We start from the raw sequence: 18,957 nt of genomic DNA on the forward strand, positions 1-18,957 counted from the left end.
CTTCTCCTTATATTTGTGAAATGCGCTGGTCTCCTCCTTATATTTGTGAAATGCGCTGGTCTCCGACTCATATTTGTGTAATGTGCTGGTCTCCGACTCATATTTGTGTAATATACAAATATATACGAATAATGTGTCCCCATATAAATGTATACAGCCCCCAAACCCCCAATATAAGAATAATTTGCCCCCATATAAATGTATACAGCCCCCCCACCCCCAGTATAAGAATAATGTGCCCCCATATAAATGTATACAGACCCCAAACCCCCAGTATAAGAATAATGTGCCCCCATATAAATGTATACAGCCCCCCCACCCCCAGTATAAGAATAATGTGCCCCCATATAAATGTATACAGACCCCAAACCCCCAGTATAAGAATAATGTGCCCCCATATAAATGTATACAGCCCCCCCACCCCCAGTATAAGAATAATGTGCCCCCGTATAAATGTATACAGCCCCCCCCACCCCCAGTATAAGAATAATGTGCCCCCGTATAAATGTATACAGCCCCCCCCCCTCCCCATTATATTAGTATTAGCCACTTATAGCTATTTAATTAAAAAGTGTATATGAAAATAATAAAACTTATACTTACCTCGGCAGGCTGCTCCCATAGCGCGGGTCCCGTCTACATGCAGCTCTCGTCAGCTCAGAGACACAGGCGGCTTGACATCATCACATCATGGTACGGAGCGACGCCAGCAGCCTTGAAGGCGCTGCGTCGCTCCGAATGTAAATCGCACCTGTGTCTTAAAGAGACAGGTGCGATTTACCTGGTAAGGGTGAAGGATGTAAAGATGTGTGACTGGGGATGAGGCGGCTGTATGTAGCTGTGGTACTGGTGATGAGGCGGCAGTATGTAGCTGTGTTACTGGGGGCGAGGCGGCTGTATGGAGAGATTACACTTGCTATTATAAGACATGTAGCTCTCTCTCCCGAATTGACCTGGTTCTGACAAATGATCTCGGCAGTGATTTAGTGGCAGGGGTAGCAATAGGGGCAAGAGGCTTCTAAGATCATTCTCCAGGCATCATCTTTTATAAAGTTAAGCCCTTTTGGTTTAATTTGGTAAAAGATAATAAAAACTTAAAAAAAGAAATTGTCTTTTTTTTTAACTGCAATCTGAGGGGGCAGGATGTGAGGGTGGTATGGGACACGCTTAAGGCGCACCTGAGGGGGTTGATTTGGGATCAGATATTATTTTTTTTTTTAAAAGAAAGTCTGAGACCCTTCAATTGGCAAAAGAGAAGGTGTCAGAACTAAAGAGTAAATTTGTGCACAATCCCACAGAGGAGAATAGGAGATTATGGTTAGACACACAGGAATGTCTTAGGAGATACTGTCTTGAGAAAGCATCATGGGAAAAAAAAGACAGGGTCAAAGAGCTATATTAGGGGAATATCTGTCAATGAAAAGACTTGCGGATCTGTTGAAAAATCAAAATATGAGGAATACTCTTGGTGCCATAAAAGGGAGAGATGGAGTCTTGGTAACAACCCAAGAAGGAATTAGAGAGGAGTTCAGGCTTTTTTTTTTTGAGAGGCTGTACTCCTCTGAGTTAATGGTGGGGGAAAAGGAAATAAATGTAACCTCGGCAAGTGTTTCTGTTCCAAGGTTATCAGAGGAGGAGAGGGATGCTCTAGAACTTCCTCTTGGTCTGGATGAGATGAGTGAGGCCCTAAAATATCTCCCTAGGAGCAAGGCTGTCGGCTCGGATGGAGTACCGCCAGAGGTTATACTACTGAGAGTTCTCAACCACTCTGTGTCTGTAGGCTTGCTACCCCAGTGGATGAGAGAGGCAATCATAGTTCTAATTCTCAAGGAAGGGAAATGCCCCACAGACTTGGAGTTCAGCAGGGAGATCAGCTGATATGCATCAGACTATAAGTTGCTAGCGAAATTTCTTGCAACTATGTTGCAGAAGGTTGTACGCTCAGTGGTTCATGAGGACTAGTCGGGGTTCATGCCGAGGAGATCGGTCAGAGATAATATCCTGCGTATGTGGTGGTGTATGCAGTGCCTCAAACGCTCAAAGTGTTTGACCGCGTCAAGTGGGACTACATATGGTTGGTATTGAGGAGAATGGGCTTTGGGCCACAATTTATAAATTGGGTGAGGCTCCTATATAGTGGTGCCCTGGCCAGGGTTAGCATCAATGGGAGAGCGTCTGTGGCTTGGCAGTTGTATAGAGGAACAAGGCAGGGTGTCCTCTGCCCCCCTTATTGTTTGCTTTGGTACTAGAACCCTTGGCCTGTAGCATAAGAACAATGGATAGCATAAGAGGGTTAGTATGGGGGCAGATAGAAAGAAGAATACAGCTGTACGCGTATGATATGTTTCTGGATAATGCAGAGCAAGATAAAGGTAGTGGTGGATTTGATAGATAAGTTCGGTCAACTGTCTGGTATTAGAATTGGAGTAAGTCTGCATTCCTACCTCTAGATTTCGCTACATTGCCACTGTCCTCTATCGGACATCTTCCGGTAGTAGAGAGCTTGCTGTGGGCAGCAAGAGTAGTCATCTTTAAAATGGTAATTTTACCTCAGATAGCCCAATGATAATCCCATGAAGAATATTTTCTACTCTTGACTCTCTCCTAAGACACTTCCTGTGTGACAGGAAAAATGCACGTATTGGTCTGAGTAAATTGCAAGCATCAATTGATAAGGGTGGGTTAACAGTATCGGATTTTATTGGCTATTTTAAAGCGGCACAATGGGAAAACATTATTGATAGTGATAAGGAAATGGTGAGTCTAACGTTGAAAAAGAAATATGGATGTTTAAGTAGTTTTGATATATGGAGCCTGTTAGAAACGGGGGTTTTCGTAAAGTTTGAATTCAAGGTGGGTTATTCGATATTTGCGCTAATGCAATGGATCTGGGATAGGATTAAAAATCAAAAAAGGGTTAAGGGATTTTTGAATGTAATACCACTGTGGGTATTTACTAAGTGGAATCCGTTGCACTTGGATTCTTTGTGATTTTGGAGTGAGAAGGGTTTTTTTTATGCACCAGATATTAGATGAAGAGGGTTTAAAATCGTTTGATAGAATGGTGTTAGATTTTGATTTAGGAACTGGAGATTGCTTTTTTTTTTATACTCAACTTAGGTGCGCCTTCAGATCTTGGGAGAAAATACTTTATAATCCATAAATAATTACCCTTTTACAAAGTCGATGTTTGGAATGTGCTATTCTACGTGTCAATTACTTTGTAATGTATATTGTTAAAATAAAGAATTTAAAAAATAAAAAAAAAGCAGGTAACATACAATACCACAGATATAGGTGGATTTTCTGGTTTGGGAGGGATGCAGAGAACTTTCTTTTATGATAGCTCTTGCCCTTTCCTAAGTGAGCAATTTAGTGAAAATCTCTTTAGCCTTCTCTTCAAGCATATTGTGAGAGATGGTCTCCAACAGCCCCTTAATCCTAATATTTTTACGTTTGCTCCAGTTTTCCTAATCCTCAGCCATCAGGTGGGCCAAGTTCATACCATCAACATGGGTGAATAAAGTGAAGGCCACCGCAGAGCTGTGTTCTACAATCGAGGCCTGGTTGCTTTCCAGTGTCTCCACCCTTTGCTGCGTGGCACGCTCCTCTGCATGTCAGCGTCTTCATGACTGGAGCTAAAGCCTCAGAACAGATCAGGTTCTAAAAAGGTGCTGATAGCCTGTTAGACAGTACCTGAGTCGTCCCAAGCATCTGACTCTGGCAGGTTGAGTAGACGTCTTGGATGCCCAGGCTGAAAGAGAAAGTAGCTTTCTGATGTATTTCTCCAGATCTCCTTGACCTTTTTTTTAGCTCGGGGTAGCTGGCAGATCAAATTGTCTAGATCTATCCATGATGCATAGGGGTGGTGGCAAAATTAAGCATTCGCCACGAAGCACAGTCAGAATCGGCCCCCTACAAAGGGTCGTTTATGGAGGAATAGTGCGGCAATTTTTTTTTTTAATGCTTTTCAGTTTTATTATAGTGGGTTTGTCAATAAATCAGTGGTCTTAAGATCTGCAGTGATCTTGTGACTTTTTAAAAAAATGTATTTACCACTGCAGCCCTAAAAAGTTTTTTGAAAAGAGGGGAGAGGTTAGACTTATCTGAAGAAGTATTGTCTTAGCTACATAAGAAAGGTAGTATACTTTACTAAGAAAATTATCACAAATTGTAGATAAAATGTACACCAGTTCCTTCATGGAGCACAGAGAACCCAAGATGAAACTAATTTATGTTTGTAATGCCAGTTAATTTTTCTTACCTGTCAATCAGTTATTTGATGTATTGCAACGCAGTCCTATTAACTTCAACGCTCCCTGTTTAATGACATCAAAAAAACAGAAACTGTTAGGATAAGGGTGGATTCACATCCTTGGCTCTTTCAAATTGGCGTTGATGTTCATCTTCAGTTGCACATCCGTTCTGTTTTGTCTCCGTTGTTTCTCTGCTTTTCTTCCATTTTGTCTCCGTGATGCATTCGCTTTGTCTCCATGTCCACAAAAGAACTGAATGTTTAACATTGCTTTGAAAAAATCACACCAGGTTTTTAAGCCTCATCAGTGAAAAGAATGGATGTTGCATCATTTTTTTTTTCCGGACCCAAAGACTTCTATTGCCTTACGTGTTCCGCATCGGTAAAAAAAATAGGGCAACTGATGAGTGAAAATGCAAACTAGTATAAAAACACCCATAGAAATCAATGTCTTTGTAATGCATCCTTGGAGATCACTGAACCATGGATGTGAAAAACAATGCAGTCCGGAAAAAGCCCATTGAAAAGAATGGTTCGGTAATGCATCAGTTAAAAAACACTGAAGCCAGGAAGAAGCCATCTGTATGTGTCCATAAACCAAAATGGGTTCAGTAAAAAGTCACTGAAAAAAAAGCCAATGTGAATCTACCCTCAAACACTAAAATTAAAATTTTAAATGTAAAATGGTGGCAGGTTAGTATAGCCTTTTATTCTATCAAGAACCTTGATTTATTTCCATTGAACAGCACAACCTGTATAAAATCTGGTAATTGTGTTAGCTTGGATCAGTCAGTCATGTGTGATATAAATATAAAATATGCATGTACAGTATGTTTTAGCATAGAATATTTTGTGACTTTAATACAAGTTAAAAATATGCAATGCAAATTAAGCACTCACTACATTATATGCATGTATTCTATATGCTCTTATTTTGTTACTAGGTCAAGTGGAGCTTATTTTTCAGCAGATGTTAACGCAGTAACACAAGCAATAGCAACACTTGGTAAGATTTTTAAAATATAATGTATATATTTTTCCTAGCTATAAAGAATATAGCTAATCTGTATATGTGTACCAAAATAAGGACTTTGAAAAAATACAACTTATGCTAAAAAATACTCATGCAGCAGACTAAGTTGTTTTTATGTTTTTAGTTAGCACTGTCACATTTTAAGCAATTTATGAAGGATCCACCCCTTCATATTCATACTCCATTATTTGAGATAATGGATATATCCTAGCATTACTCGATGTGCTTATATATTACATTATAAAGCCCTAATTGGTTGTATGCGACAAGCATACCCCCCAGCTCTATATATTTTTCTTTTGATTGCTACAATTCTGTATCAGAGTAAAGGGCATGTTTATGCGTCCGAGCCACATGAGACGGTGCACCATCTTGGGGAGTTCTAGATGGTTTTTGCCCTTCACTTGCGGTGTCTTATGAAGGAATAATGTTTGGTGGTGGGGTAACTGTTTTCTTTAAATCCAAAATAATGAGCCATTTTGTATGCTAATAATTTAATGCAGGTTTTGTATTATGGAATCCTTTTCCCATTTGAATTGATATAGAACGCAGCCAATAATGGTGACTATGGGTGGTACTAGGGGGTTAGTTATCTGTTAGTAGCCTGTGTCACATAAATACTTCAGTCCGTAAGATGGGCAATATGCACAAAATCGCAGTCGCTGGTTTCTATCTAGCATAGTTACCCATCTCCCCTCCCATATTATTATGTAACAGCATATTTAAGTAAAGAACGAATTATGGAACTCCAAGTTGGTTGAGTGGCAATTTCTTTATCATTCTTCATGCTCATCATGCAGAGTTGCTACTTTCTTTTAGAGCACCACCTATGCACCATACGAGGGCATTGCTTTAGTGTCTTCTTTATATTACCTCTCAAATTTATTAGAAAATATACCTGTGGAAAAGAATTTAAGAATCAGTAGCTATCCCATGGCAGCACTAGCTCCCACCCACAAACCAGTACTAACTAAATAAATAAATACTACAACACAAGATTATTATTTTATGGATAATTTAATGTCCAAGGTGTTTCTTAAGGTGTTACATAAAATTATTAATAATTCAATAAATACAATAAATTTATAACTACTTAAAAATTCCCACTAAAAGCTAACCAAAATGATAAATTCGTAAAATTAATATATTAATTTTAAAAAATGCCCACAAGCCTTATGATACAAACGCAAGGCCCACCCCCCAAACACCTCAGCCATAACTCCACTATATTACCAAAACCAACCTTAGACACATGAACAAAATAATAAACCTGAAACAAAGCCTTCTAAGTCCAAATGTCTGCATGAAAATCACCCTAAATTCGGCAAAAATTTACTTGCCGTCTTATTAATTCTTTTCCGGATTTTTTTCCACAAACGCAAACTCCGGAAAAGACCAAACTAACCTAGGAATAATTTCAGAAAATACGATCTGCGTCGGGAAAACATCTCCTTCATTATAGCAAAATCCTTACCCTAGTGTAAAGACCCTGCCAAAGATCTTATTACCGGTAACAACCATTCCCATTTTAAACCCTGTACACCTTTCCAATAAATGTTAAAACAATTTATCTTTAGATGTCAACTATCAGAGTAATATCTCTCTTCAGTCCTCTTCTGGGCCCAAAAAACAAAAGAATGTCCCACAATCCAAAAAATGAAAGGATTTTCTGCAAAACAAAATAAGACAGCACCTAACAACAGATCAGGTCTAATGTGTAATTCATATCCTTTTGATGACCAATATTCCTAATTTATCTTCTTTTAATCCTAAATTGGCAGCTTCCGTAGCTGCACCAATTCTAAACAAAGAAAATTTTTGTTACTCAAGCCCCAGGTACCTTAAGCATTTTTTACAGATAAAATTAAATTTAAAAAATGTTACCGGTGAACCATCCGCTTGAATAAACAAAACCTTACCTTACCTTACAAGGCAGAAAAATACATACAAAGAAGTGATCTTTTTAAAACTTAACTTTTACTGAGAAGTCTCATAAAATATACAAACATTAAGTGGTACAAATTAGCTACTGCTATGTAGAATCCTTAGTGCATGAACCCCATCTAGAAAAAAATAGACAAATGCAAAACGTGAGCTGGGTGTCCTAAATGGATAAGGTTTCACATGAAAAAATATATTAGACACCAGGCTCACCTTGAATGCTCAGCAGCATAAGTCATCAATGCACACTATCCAACTTCCTTGAGCGTGTCAATTTGTTCATTGGTTTTGTCTCAAGATAGAAGCGTCGGAGTGCTCGTCCGAAAAGTAGACACAACGTGTCTTAAAAGGTGTGAAGAGGATAGGTGAGTATAAACAGGGTAAGATGGGACTTACGGATGTCAAGAATGGGGTCAAGATGACAATGTCACTCTCCCTAGTACACCCTGAGTCCAGCTTCTCTGATACCCTGAGAACCTAACCTCGGAGTCGTGGTCCTATTTGGCCACAACCCTGACAGGAACCTGTCTCTGGCTGGATGGCCCTATTAAACAAGCCTATACCACCGGAGTGGTTCCCGTAAAAAGATTGAAAAGAGTCTGGTATACAGTTATGGACAGTATATAGTCCTATGGAAATTCAATATACAACGTAGGGATCAGAGCAACCGAATCCCGACAGGACCTGTTTCACCCTTCCAGGGCTCATCAGGGGAAAATTGCGGTGCGCCAAAGGGTGTCCCTAATAAATATAACCATACAACATTGTTTCAGTCAAAGCAACAAGTGGGTGGTGCGTTTAACAGAGAAAAGCTTGAAAAGTCCTACCTTTACTGTGGGTAAGGGAAACACAGGGGTAATCCGTCCCTATTATAAAGGAGGGAAGGAGTATACTGATGGTCAATCCTGAAAATCTAATAAGGGCTAAAGTTTCAATGGTGGGCGGCCAAAAAAATTGTGTTCTTACCTTAGTCTAAATTGTTGGTACGGACTGGTGGTCAGGTGCGGGCTCTGGGGGCCCAGTTACAGCGTCCCCGTGCACAGCCTTGCAGGACCAGTGGATCTGTGTGTGGGTTTCTACTGCACAGGTTAAATAGCGCGCCCTGTACTATATAGCCCCGCCCTGTCACATGATTGGTCCGTTTTTTTTTTTGAAAAAGAATATATTTTTTGCCTTAAGAATATAAGTGATCACGGGTCATTAACCATTATTGACCACGTTCTTTGGATTATTCTTACCTTACAAGGGTCTAAACAACAACCACTTTTTAAAATTCCCGAATCAGAATCAACAATTGGAAACAGCTGAAAGAGGACCTATCACCCAAAATTTCTGCACTAGGAGCTGCTTACTAAAGTAAGCAGCTCCGGGGGGCAGAGTCGGGCCGTGGACCGTGATGGCTGCCTAAGACCTCGGCTCCTCACGGCATCTGATCTCCGAAGCCCACAAGCGCCGAAAGAGAGACCAAATCATGGTGAAGTACGGGGGAAGTAGACCCAGACAACACCAAGCACCGACTGGAACGACGAAAAGCCAGTCAGACCTTAGTCAATATATGCTCAAGAAGCTCTGTTCTCCACAAGGAGCAAAGGCCAAGATGGTGACGAGACACGTGGAGTCCGAGAAAGCAGAGGAGGACTCAGAGGCTGGAGGCTCCGCAGGAGGAGAGGAGGTGAGCAGGGAAGAGGAGATTGCTCCTGTCATAAAGCATACGCTATACCAGACTCTCACCCCAGTGGCAAAGGAGTTGTCGAGCAAATCGGGCAAACGCAAGGAGAACTTTTGGAGTTCAATAGAGGAGTCAGGAGTATGCTCAGATGACACACAGAGCAAATTAACTCTACTCACCTATGGCTGGAAGATCAGGAGAATCGAAGCCGCCGTAAGAACATTAGGCTCAGAGGAGTCCCTGAGTCTGTTGCGCACAAGGCCCTTCCCAAGATGGCAAAGGAGGTCTTTGGAAAGCTGCTTAACAAAGAGGAAGCAAGGGAGATAAAGATTGAGAGAATCCACAGAGCTCTACGTCCAAAGCCTAAAAATGGCGATCCTCCTAGAGATGTAATTTGTGGACTACTCTCGCACATCAGCGGCGATGAGATGAGGTCGGTGAGATTAAATATGAAGGCTCTAAATTACAGATATACCAGGACATATCACCCTCTACTTTAACTAAGAGAAAGATCATCAAAACCTTTACGGATGAAATCTGATCAAAAAATATTTGCTTCATATGGTTATACCCGTTTGGCATACTGATCTCGGGAGAAGGGGGCTCAATAACTGTCAAATCACCTGAAGACGTAGAGACAGCATGTGAATCTCTGAACATCCCGAAGATGAAAATTCAGTCATGGCGCCCAATTCCAACGCCGCTTCAGCTACCAACGTTATCTGCGATGGCACCCTGGAGTAAAGCAAGAGCATCTACAGCCACGAAGCAAAAGTGACAGGGAAACAAAGACTCTGCTATAACCATTTGAATGATGTGGGACATATCCTACTTGACAAATTTTGGTATCAGGGACGTGTGAGTAACATTGATATTGTTGAGATTTATTTGTTGTTATGAAAAGAACCTATGGCCATTGACCATATATGGCTCTACATTAATGTGTTTAACATAATTTAATTTAAGTGCACTGTTAGGAAATGGCATAAAGAAGTAAGACTACTAAGTCCTACCTCCACATACTTCCCCCACCCCCTCCTCGCCATGTCCCCCCGCCACTCTCCATCCCATCACCCCACTTCTTTACCACCCTCCCCCCAACCCCTCATCATGGTCCACATTGGCACTAATGACAAAGTACGAGGTAGGTGGAAGGTCCTTAAAAATGATTTCAGAGATTTAGGCCATAAGCTCAGGGCAAGGACCTCAAAGGTAATTTTCTCCGAAATACTGCCTGTACCACGTGCCACACCAGAAAGGCAGAGAACTGGACTGACTTTTCTGTCGGCTACAGGCTCTACAGTAGGGATGGGCTGCACCTCAATGGGGAGGGGGCTGCTGGTTTAGGTGAAAAAATGGCTAGAAGGTTGGAGGAGTGTTTAAACTGGAGACCTGGGGGGAGGGCAACTACACTTGTGCAGGGCAAATAGACAGTGTACATAGAGAGCTGGGAAGAGTCATAGTCCATGGGGGAGGAAGGGGGGCTGGAAAGAGATTGGGGAATAAGGACAAAAGGAATACAAACAGGGAAAACCATATCAAGTGTATGTACACAAATGCCAGAAGCCTTTACAAACAAAATGGAGGAACTGGAACTCTTGATGTTGGAGCGGAAATATGATATAATGGATATCAGCGAGACATGGCTGGACAGTAGCTATTACTATAGATGGTTATAGTCTTTTTAGAAAGGATCGTATAAATAAAAAAGGTGGAGGGGTTTGTTTATATGTGAATTCTTGCCTCAAGCCCGTCCTGCGAGATGACATCAGTAACGCAAATGTGGAGTCCCTATGGGTTGAGATAAGAGGAGGGAAAAAGAATAATAAAATATTACTAGGGGTTTGTTATAAGGCTCCAAATATAATGGAGGCAGCAGAGGAAATGCTGATAAGTGAAATGGATGCGGCTTCAAAGCAAGGTGAAGTACTTATCATGGGAGACTTCAATTACCCAGATATCGACTGGGGGGCAGAAACCTGCAGGTCCGTCAAAGGCAGCAGGTTCTTGACAACAACAAAAGACAATTACCTGTCGCAACTAGTCCTGGAGCCAACAAGAGGGGGGGTACTGCTGGACCTTATCCTGACCAACAGACCTGATAGGGTATCAAAACTACAGGTTGGGGGGAACCTGGGGAATAGTGATCATAATATCATTGATTTTGTACTACGCTTTACTAAGAGCGTTGGTGAAGGGGCAACCAACACTCTAAACTTCAGGAGGGCAAATTTTCAGCAACTAAGGGAAGACCTTAAAGGCTTAGACTGGGATAACGTTCTCAAAGACAAAAGTCCCCCCCCAAAAATGGGACTTTTTCTCATATATTCTGAAAAAGTCCTGTAAGAAACACATACCTTATGGGAAAAAGCATAAAAGGAACAAGAAAAACCCTATGTGGCTAACTAGTCTTGTAATAAGCGAGAAAGATAAAGCGTTTAAGGTGCTAAAACGTGAAGGTAGCGATGAGGCATTACAGGATTATAGAGAGAAAAATAAATCCTGTAAAAAGCAAATAAAGGCCGCAAAAATAGAGACTGAGAGAAATATTGCCAAATTCTAAGGGTCCCCTTAGAAATAACATGGGGGTCATGGTGGAAGGAGATGAGGAAAGGGCCAATCTACTGAATGTCGCCCTGTCAACTGTCTTTACCCAGGAAAATCCCCTGGTGGAAGACACAATGAGGAATAATGTTAATTCTTTTTATAATGTCAACAGTTTAACCCAGGAAGAGGTACGGCGCCGCCTCGCAGCCACTAAGATAGATAAATCACCTGGGCCAGATGGCATACACCCCCGGGTTCTGCATGAATTATGTACGGTGATAGACAAACCGTTATTTTTAATATTTGAAGATTCACTGAGGACTGGTTATGTTCCACAGGAATGGCGCACCAATGTGGTACCAATATACAAAAAAGGATCAAATAGCGATCCTGGAAACTACAGACCCGTGAGTCTAACTGCTGTGGTGGGGAAAATATTTGAGGGGTTTGTTAGACATGCTATCCTGGAGTATCTCACTGAGCACAACCTTATAACCCAGCGTCAGCATGGGTTTATGAGAGATCGGTCCTGTCAGACTAATCTGATTGGTTTCTATGAGGAGGTAAGTTCAAGACTGGATCTGGGGGACGCTGTAGATGTTGTATATTTGGACTTTTCAAAGGCATTTGACACCGTGCCACATAAAAGGTTGGTATATAAAATGAGACTGCTGGGAATAGGAGAAAATCTGTGTATTTGGGTAAGTAATTGGCTTAGTGAAAACAGAGGGTGGTCATTAATGGCACATTCTCAGATTGGGTTGAGGTTCCCAGTGGAGTGCCACAGGGGTCAGTATTGGGGCCACTTCTTTTTAATATTTTTATTAATGACCTTGTAATGGGTTTACACAGTCAAGTTTCAATATTTGCAGATGATACTAAGCTGTGTAAAGTAATAAATACTGAGGTCGATAGTTTAGCATTACAGAGGGATTTGTGGAAGCTTGAGGGATGAGCAGAGAAATGGTTGATGAGGTTTAATGTAGATAAATGTAAAGTTATGCACTTGGGCCATGGAAACAAAAAGTATAATTATGTTCTAAACGGTCAATTACTTAGTAAAACTGAAGCTGAAAAGGACTTGGGGGTATTGGTGGATGGTAAACTTAATTTTAGCGACCAGAGCTAGGCGGCTGCTGCTAAAGCAAATAAAATAATGGGATGTATCAAGAGAGGAATAGATTCTCATGATAAAGACATAGTTTTGCCCTTATACAAATCCCTGGTCAGACCACACATGGAATATTGTGTACAGTTTTGGGCACCAGTGTATAAAAAGGATATAGTAGAGCTGGAACGGGTGCAGAGGAGAGCAACCAGGATTATTAGGGGAATGGGGGAACTAGAATACACTGACAGACTAAAAAATTTGGGATTATTCAGTTTAGAAAAAAGACAACTGAGGGGAGACCTTATTACAATGTACAAATACCTGAACAGTACAAGGATCTCTCCAAAGATCTTTTTATACTTCGGCCTGTGACCAGGACAAGGGGGCATCCTCTACGCCTAGAGGAGAGGCGATTTTACCATCAACATAGACAAAGGTTCTTTACTGTAAGAGCAGTGAGACTGTGGAACTCTCTGCCGCAGGAGGTTGTTATGGCGGACTCTATGTACATGTTCAAGAGAGGCCTGGATGACTTTCTGGAGAGAAAAAATATCACGGGTTATGGGGATAAAACATTTATTTAATTCTTAAAGGTTGGACTTGATGGACTTGCGTCTCCTTCCAGCCTTATATACTATGATACTATGATATATCCAGGACAAGGGGGACAGCCTTATATACTATGATACTATGATATATCCATCACCCCTCCTTCTCCACCCCCCTTCCCCCTCCTCATCTATGCCCCCTCTCTCTCACATCACCCCACTTCTTTACCCCCCTCCCCCCCAATTCCTCGCCATTTATCTTTTCCCCCCTTTCCACCCTCCCCCCCACACCCTTTTTATCCCCATCTTCCCCCCCTTCTCTCCTCCCCCCACCTGCTCCCAGCGCTTACTATCCATACACCATTGCCCAAGGCTCCCCCCCCCCACCTCGGGGTTTTATATAGGCCGCCTCTCCTTAAACAGATATGCCATTACACCGGCACACTAACATGTTTTGCTAACACACTCCCTCTCTCTTTCGGAACAACTGCATAGCTATTTACTATACAATTGAGTAAGGGCAGGGGATCAGGGGCAAGAATGGCCTTCCATAACGTATCCAGGTTACCTTACCCCCCCCATCTCCCCTCCTTTCCCCCCAAAGGCCTGCACTTGGCCAAACTGGCTAATTACCTCCAAGGAGGAAACAATATATCTATGTTGTAAAACTCAGCCAACGGCTGAGATTTCGTTCTGTGTTCCAAGTTTGCTGTTCACTAAAATGTTCACCACAAACTCCTGGGCAGGAGTCCCAACCCCGTCCCCAACCTTTCCTACCCCTTGTACCAATCCTGTATCCGCAGGACATATCACCCAGACGCAAAACCCAAGATACTCACTAGTATGGCTGAGATAACGTTTGCTTCATTTAATGCCAGGGGCTTCAATGAGCCGTGTAAGAGGCGGCAAATATTACAATACCTTAAAGGGCAAAAGGCAAATTTTATATTTCTGCAAGAAACACATTTAAAAGAAGGCAAGGTCCCACTAATGCCACATTCTACCTATAGCAAATGGTACCACTGCACCTATTCCTCCGCATCCAGAGGAGTCAGAATAGCTGTGGACAAAAGCACACCCTTCAATTTGATAGCTGAAATGCAAGACCCGCTTGGCCGCTATCTCTTTATTAAGGGAAAGGTGGGCAGCCAGATACAATCTATAGCTAACTTGTATGCCCCTAATGTGGAACATACCCAGTGGCTCATTGAGGCTCTTGATAAGTTTTATCTCTTCAGAGAAGGAATATGTGTAGTAGGGGGAGATTTAAACCTGTGCATAAACCCTATGATTGATACAACAGGGACTCACCATGTGGCGCATAAGAGACTGAAAACTTTAAAAGAGGCTTTAGCTAGGTTCCATTTAATAAATGCATGGAGACTGTTCCACCCAGATAAAAAAGAATACACATATTATTCTAATACACACAGAACATACAGCTGCCTGGATTATATATTTGTTTAGCAAAAATATATTTCACAAGTCAGGAAGGCCTCAGTAGGAAGTATCATACTCCCTGATAATGCCCCAATGTTATGCACTGTGGAAATACCAGAAGAAGCAAAGGGTGAGTGGAGGTGGTCTTTCAACCATACCATCTTTGAGGACCCGCAACACTATAAACAAATTAGAAGTATGCTGGAAACATATTTTAACAGACACAAAACGGAAACAACCCCTGCTGTGCTTTGGAAGGCACATAAAACTGCACTAAGAGGGGAGTTTATCTCAGTAGGGGCGTTTGTTAAGAGAACCAGCCTACTGAATGATATGCTTTCTAAAATTAGAGTACATAAAAGGACAAAAGCACAGGAGGTTTTATCAGAATTGACAGACTTGAGACGAAAAATCAAAAATATCCTCAACGTTAAGACAGCTCAACTTATCTTGGCGGCCAAAAGCAGGTTTTACTTTTAAGACAGCAGCAAGGGTTAAGACTCAAGACACAAAACAAATAGCAAACGCTTTCAAAGGCTTTTATGAGGGCCTCTACAATCTATCTACCACCCTAGAACGCCCAAATTCGGGAGACATTGACAAGTTTCTAGAACAACATAACATCCCAGCCCTATCAACTGAAGACCAAAACTTTCTGCAAGCACCATTCACAATGGAGGAGTTAGAAACAGTGCTAAGAACTATCCCAGTGGGTAAAGCACCTGGCCCTGATGGGATCCCCATCATATACTATAAAAAACTAAAGGATCTGCTTCTCCCCCACTTCACGTCCGTATGCAACAGACTGATGCAAGGTGAGACTATGCCAAGACAGTCTTTAGAAGCTCACATATCCGTCATACACAAGGAGGGCAAGGATCCAGCTATGTGTAGCAGCTACAGACCTATTCCGTTGCTCAATACAGACGTGAAGTGGTGGGCTAAGGTCATGGCTGCTAAATTAAGGGGTTTACTCCCAAAACTGACATCACCGGAGCAGACAGGATTTGTAAAGGGGAGACAAGGACATGAGAACACCTGCAGGGCTATAAGCCTGATTGAATATGCGAAACAACATAACATACCACTAGTGCTAATAGGAACCGACGCGGAAAAAGCATTTGATTGGGTTAATTGGGCCTTCATGAGAAAAGTCTTGGAGGCCTACCATTTTTCACAACATTTTATTCAGGGAGTGTTCTCACTGTATACAGACCCTAGCGCCTCGGTCAGAGTCAATGGCACTCTATCGGAAGCCTTTAAGATTACAAATGGACCTTCCTGAGAAGCATACAGCTTAGACAAGAGGTAAAGAGGGTCGAAGTAGGAGGTTACAGCCACAAGACAGCCGCATTTGCGGATGACTTATTAGTGTTCACAACTAACCCCGAGACTTCCTTACCTGCGCTGACAAATATATTTACAAAATTCAGTAGGCTGTCATATTTTAAGGTGAAATTTTGAAAAATCTGAGATATTAAACATAACCCTACCTAAGCATAAAGTAGAAACACTTAAAAATATATCTCAATTACAAAGGCCAAAAGAGTCAATCAAATATTTGGGAATGAAGCTCCCAGCGAATCTCGATGACATTTTTAAACTTAATTTTTCAGCCACGTATAGCCTCGATCGATAGCCAACTCTCCCAGCTACAAATCCCCTTCTTGTCCTGGTTTGAAATAGATGGGCGGAATTGCTTTCCCCTAACAGCAGTAACCTATACATAGATCTGGAAAGATCACAGCTCACAGTTAATAATCAGCTACTACTGTAGGGCATTAGCAATTTTAAAGAGAGAGAAGGAAGGGAATATTCATACAAGGTCCCATTGAAAAAATGCAAAAACCTCTGACGGTAAGGCCCTTGCTGAGTAGCCCCTCACCACTCACAGCTAGCCTTATCCCATACTTGATAGACAGTAAATGAAATCCAGAACTGTCCTTCTGGAATAGGCTTCAAGAGCTCCATATTAAAACCAGAGCGGTCCACGACGGAAACTGTTGCATTCATATCCAAGGAATGCAAAATAAGTGATTTCCTTCAACAACATTCTATAAAACAGGCTATACAAGCCATACAGAAAACATATCAACCCTTCCAACCAATAACACAGATGGAGGCCTACAAACCCAACAATGTCCCAAGAAAAACTGCACTATCTTTCACAATGGGAGAGAGACCTAGGAGAAGTGTTCACAGAGATAGAAACAAAACAGATATTAGGCAACTCCACAGGATTCTCTAGATGTATTAGAGTTCAGAAGAACTCGTTTAAGTTACTATCCAGATGGTATAAAACACCAAACTTCTTACATAAAATGAATCCTGAGTGTTCACTAGTATGTTGGAGATGTGAAGGTGAGGAAGGCACATACTTACACCTATGGTGGGAATGCCCAATCATTCAACCCTTTTGGGACAGAGAATTACGAGAAATAGAAGACATTTGTGGTATGTGTATCCCTAGAGACCCTGGCCTGATCCTTTTCTGGCGTCCAACAGAGATCTTCCAACCAAAGAAACATGATTTAGCCACGCAAATGCTGATGGCTGCTAGATTATTAATTCCTGCATTTTGGAAGCAAGACAGGGCCCCCACAATAGAGATCTGGGAAAACAGAATGACTGAAATATTTAGATTAGAAGAACTTGCGTCATGTGCAAGTGGTAACAGAGAGAAATTTCTGAAGACATGGGAAAAATGGATGGAGTACGATAAGAAGAATAGAAAGGACAAGAAGAGGCCAGCACAGGCCAACTTGTTCCACGCCAAATCTGTCTTATCCTCCGCCAAAGGAATGCCAAAATACTCAAAATATTCAATAAACTTTTGTAACAATTCACTACAAATTTTTAATTCAGCGTAACCTATAAACAAAAAATCATCTAAATAATGAATAAAACCTCCCACTGGAACTGATACATGACCCATTCTAAAAAACAAGCAAACAACTCAAAGCGAAAACAAGGCAACGTAAAGCCCATAGGTAACATCTTATCAAAATTATCAAACTGAAAACCTGAAGAACTAAAAGCAATCGGGTTAACCAGTAATAATCTAAATGCTGAATTAATATCAACTTTTGCTAACAATGCATTTCTACCAAAACGTCAGAGCAAATCTACGGCCTGATCAAACAATGCATAATCAACACTGGCATTAGATTTAAATTATCCACCAAAACACAACCCTCATATAAAAGACATAAAAACCAACAGAAAAACCTTGTATTCACAAATTAACCTTCAGTCAGTCTGGAAAGAGTGTGATCCTTTACAAAAAGGGTAGTCGTGAATTCCTGTATCTACAGTTAATACCCCATTTACATTGGGATTCATTAACGGCAAAACACACTCCTATTTTGAATGTGTTCTGTGATCCAAACACTTGTCTATTAAGAAAAGGACCTCTGAGAAATTAAATTTAACCAAAGGCCTACATCTTTGACACCCCATTTAAGCGACGGTTCAACCGGCAGTTTCTGTCTGAATTATTTGTCGATGAACGCCATACCACCAAAATCCCTATACACATCCAAAATGATGTCTATGTGGCGAATCAAACCACCAATTCAGATTTTTTTTTATACAATGGAAGCAAAGTAAACACATTCTCCAAATCTTTTCTTTAACAGCAAACTTCAAATGAAAGGTGTCAATTCACAAGGCAAGGATTATTGAGCATTAGCCTGAATGACACCAATACCATTTTCAAAATTAGGAACTAATACCTCATTTTCACAAACTTCGGTCACAATCAACATTGGTTCTCATATTTACTTCAACTGGAGGCATCAGCGGTCGAAACATTCACCCTAGATTTACTCATAAATGCAGACCATTGTTTCATGAAATCATTAAAAATGTTGAACAATCGTGAATCATCGAACAATCAGTAGTTCTCTCACCAGTCCAATGCTTGAGAGATCCTCTCTGCTGATAGCCTCCTCCACCAGAGCCGGCACAGGTGCTTCCTCTTCCTGCAGCTCTAGGTCCTACTCTTCATCTATGATGCTGAAAAGTGGTCAATCCTCTTCTGGAGCTTCTTGGCTCCATTCTTCTTCTGAAACCGATGGCGCAGCTTGGTCCTATCTTCTCCACTGCAACCAGAACTCAGCAGATACAGTAAGAGCACCCTCTATGTGATAAATGTGGTGACCATCTACCTTCTGTGGTGTGCCCTCTGCTGTCTGGTCATCTGTAAGGAAGTCCTGACCCTGAATACAGTAACACGTAACATCATAGAGAGTCTGAGGAGCGTCTGTAGGAAAGACATGACATCCAATCGCAGTAATATGTACTGGAGGAACATCCATATGTCAGCAATTGTGTGATGTCTGTAATATTATTTATGTGACGTTACTTTCTACATTCTATGATTTTATTGTGAAGTTATTGTAATATTTTGAT

The 18,957-nt window shown here is 41.3% G+C and overlaps 1 protein-coding gene across 6 annotated transcripts in view; it reads left to right on the plus strand.

Moving 5' to 3' along the window:
- The window catches only part of GNPAT (glyceronephosphate O-acyltransferase), a 159,557-nt gene that overhangs the window by 137,103 nt on the left and 3,497 nt on the right, over positions 1–18,957 (plus strand). For all 6 annotated transcript variants that reach the window (XM_072141110.1, XM_072141112.1, XM_072141109.1 and 3 more), the window contains one exon: positions 5,200–5,261. In XM_072141110.1, coding sequence (XP_071997211.1) covers positions 5,200–5,261 — 62 coding nt within the window. The remainder of the gene's footprint in view (positions 1–5,199; positions 5,262–18,957) is intronic.

The sequence above is a fragment of the Engystomops pustulosus genome, chromosome 3 (genome assembly GCF_040894005.1).
Source record: "Engystomops pustulosus chromosome 3, aEngPut4.maternal, whole genome shotgun sequence".
Classification (NCBI taxonomy): domain Eukaryota; kingdom Metazoa; phylum Chordata; class Amphibia; order Anura; family Leptodactylidae; genus Engystomops; species Engystomops pustulosus.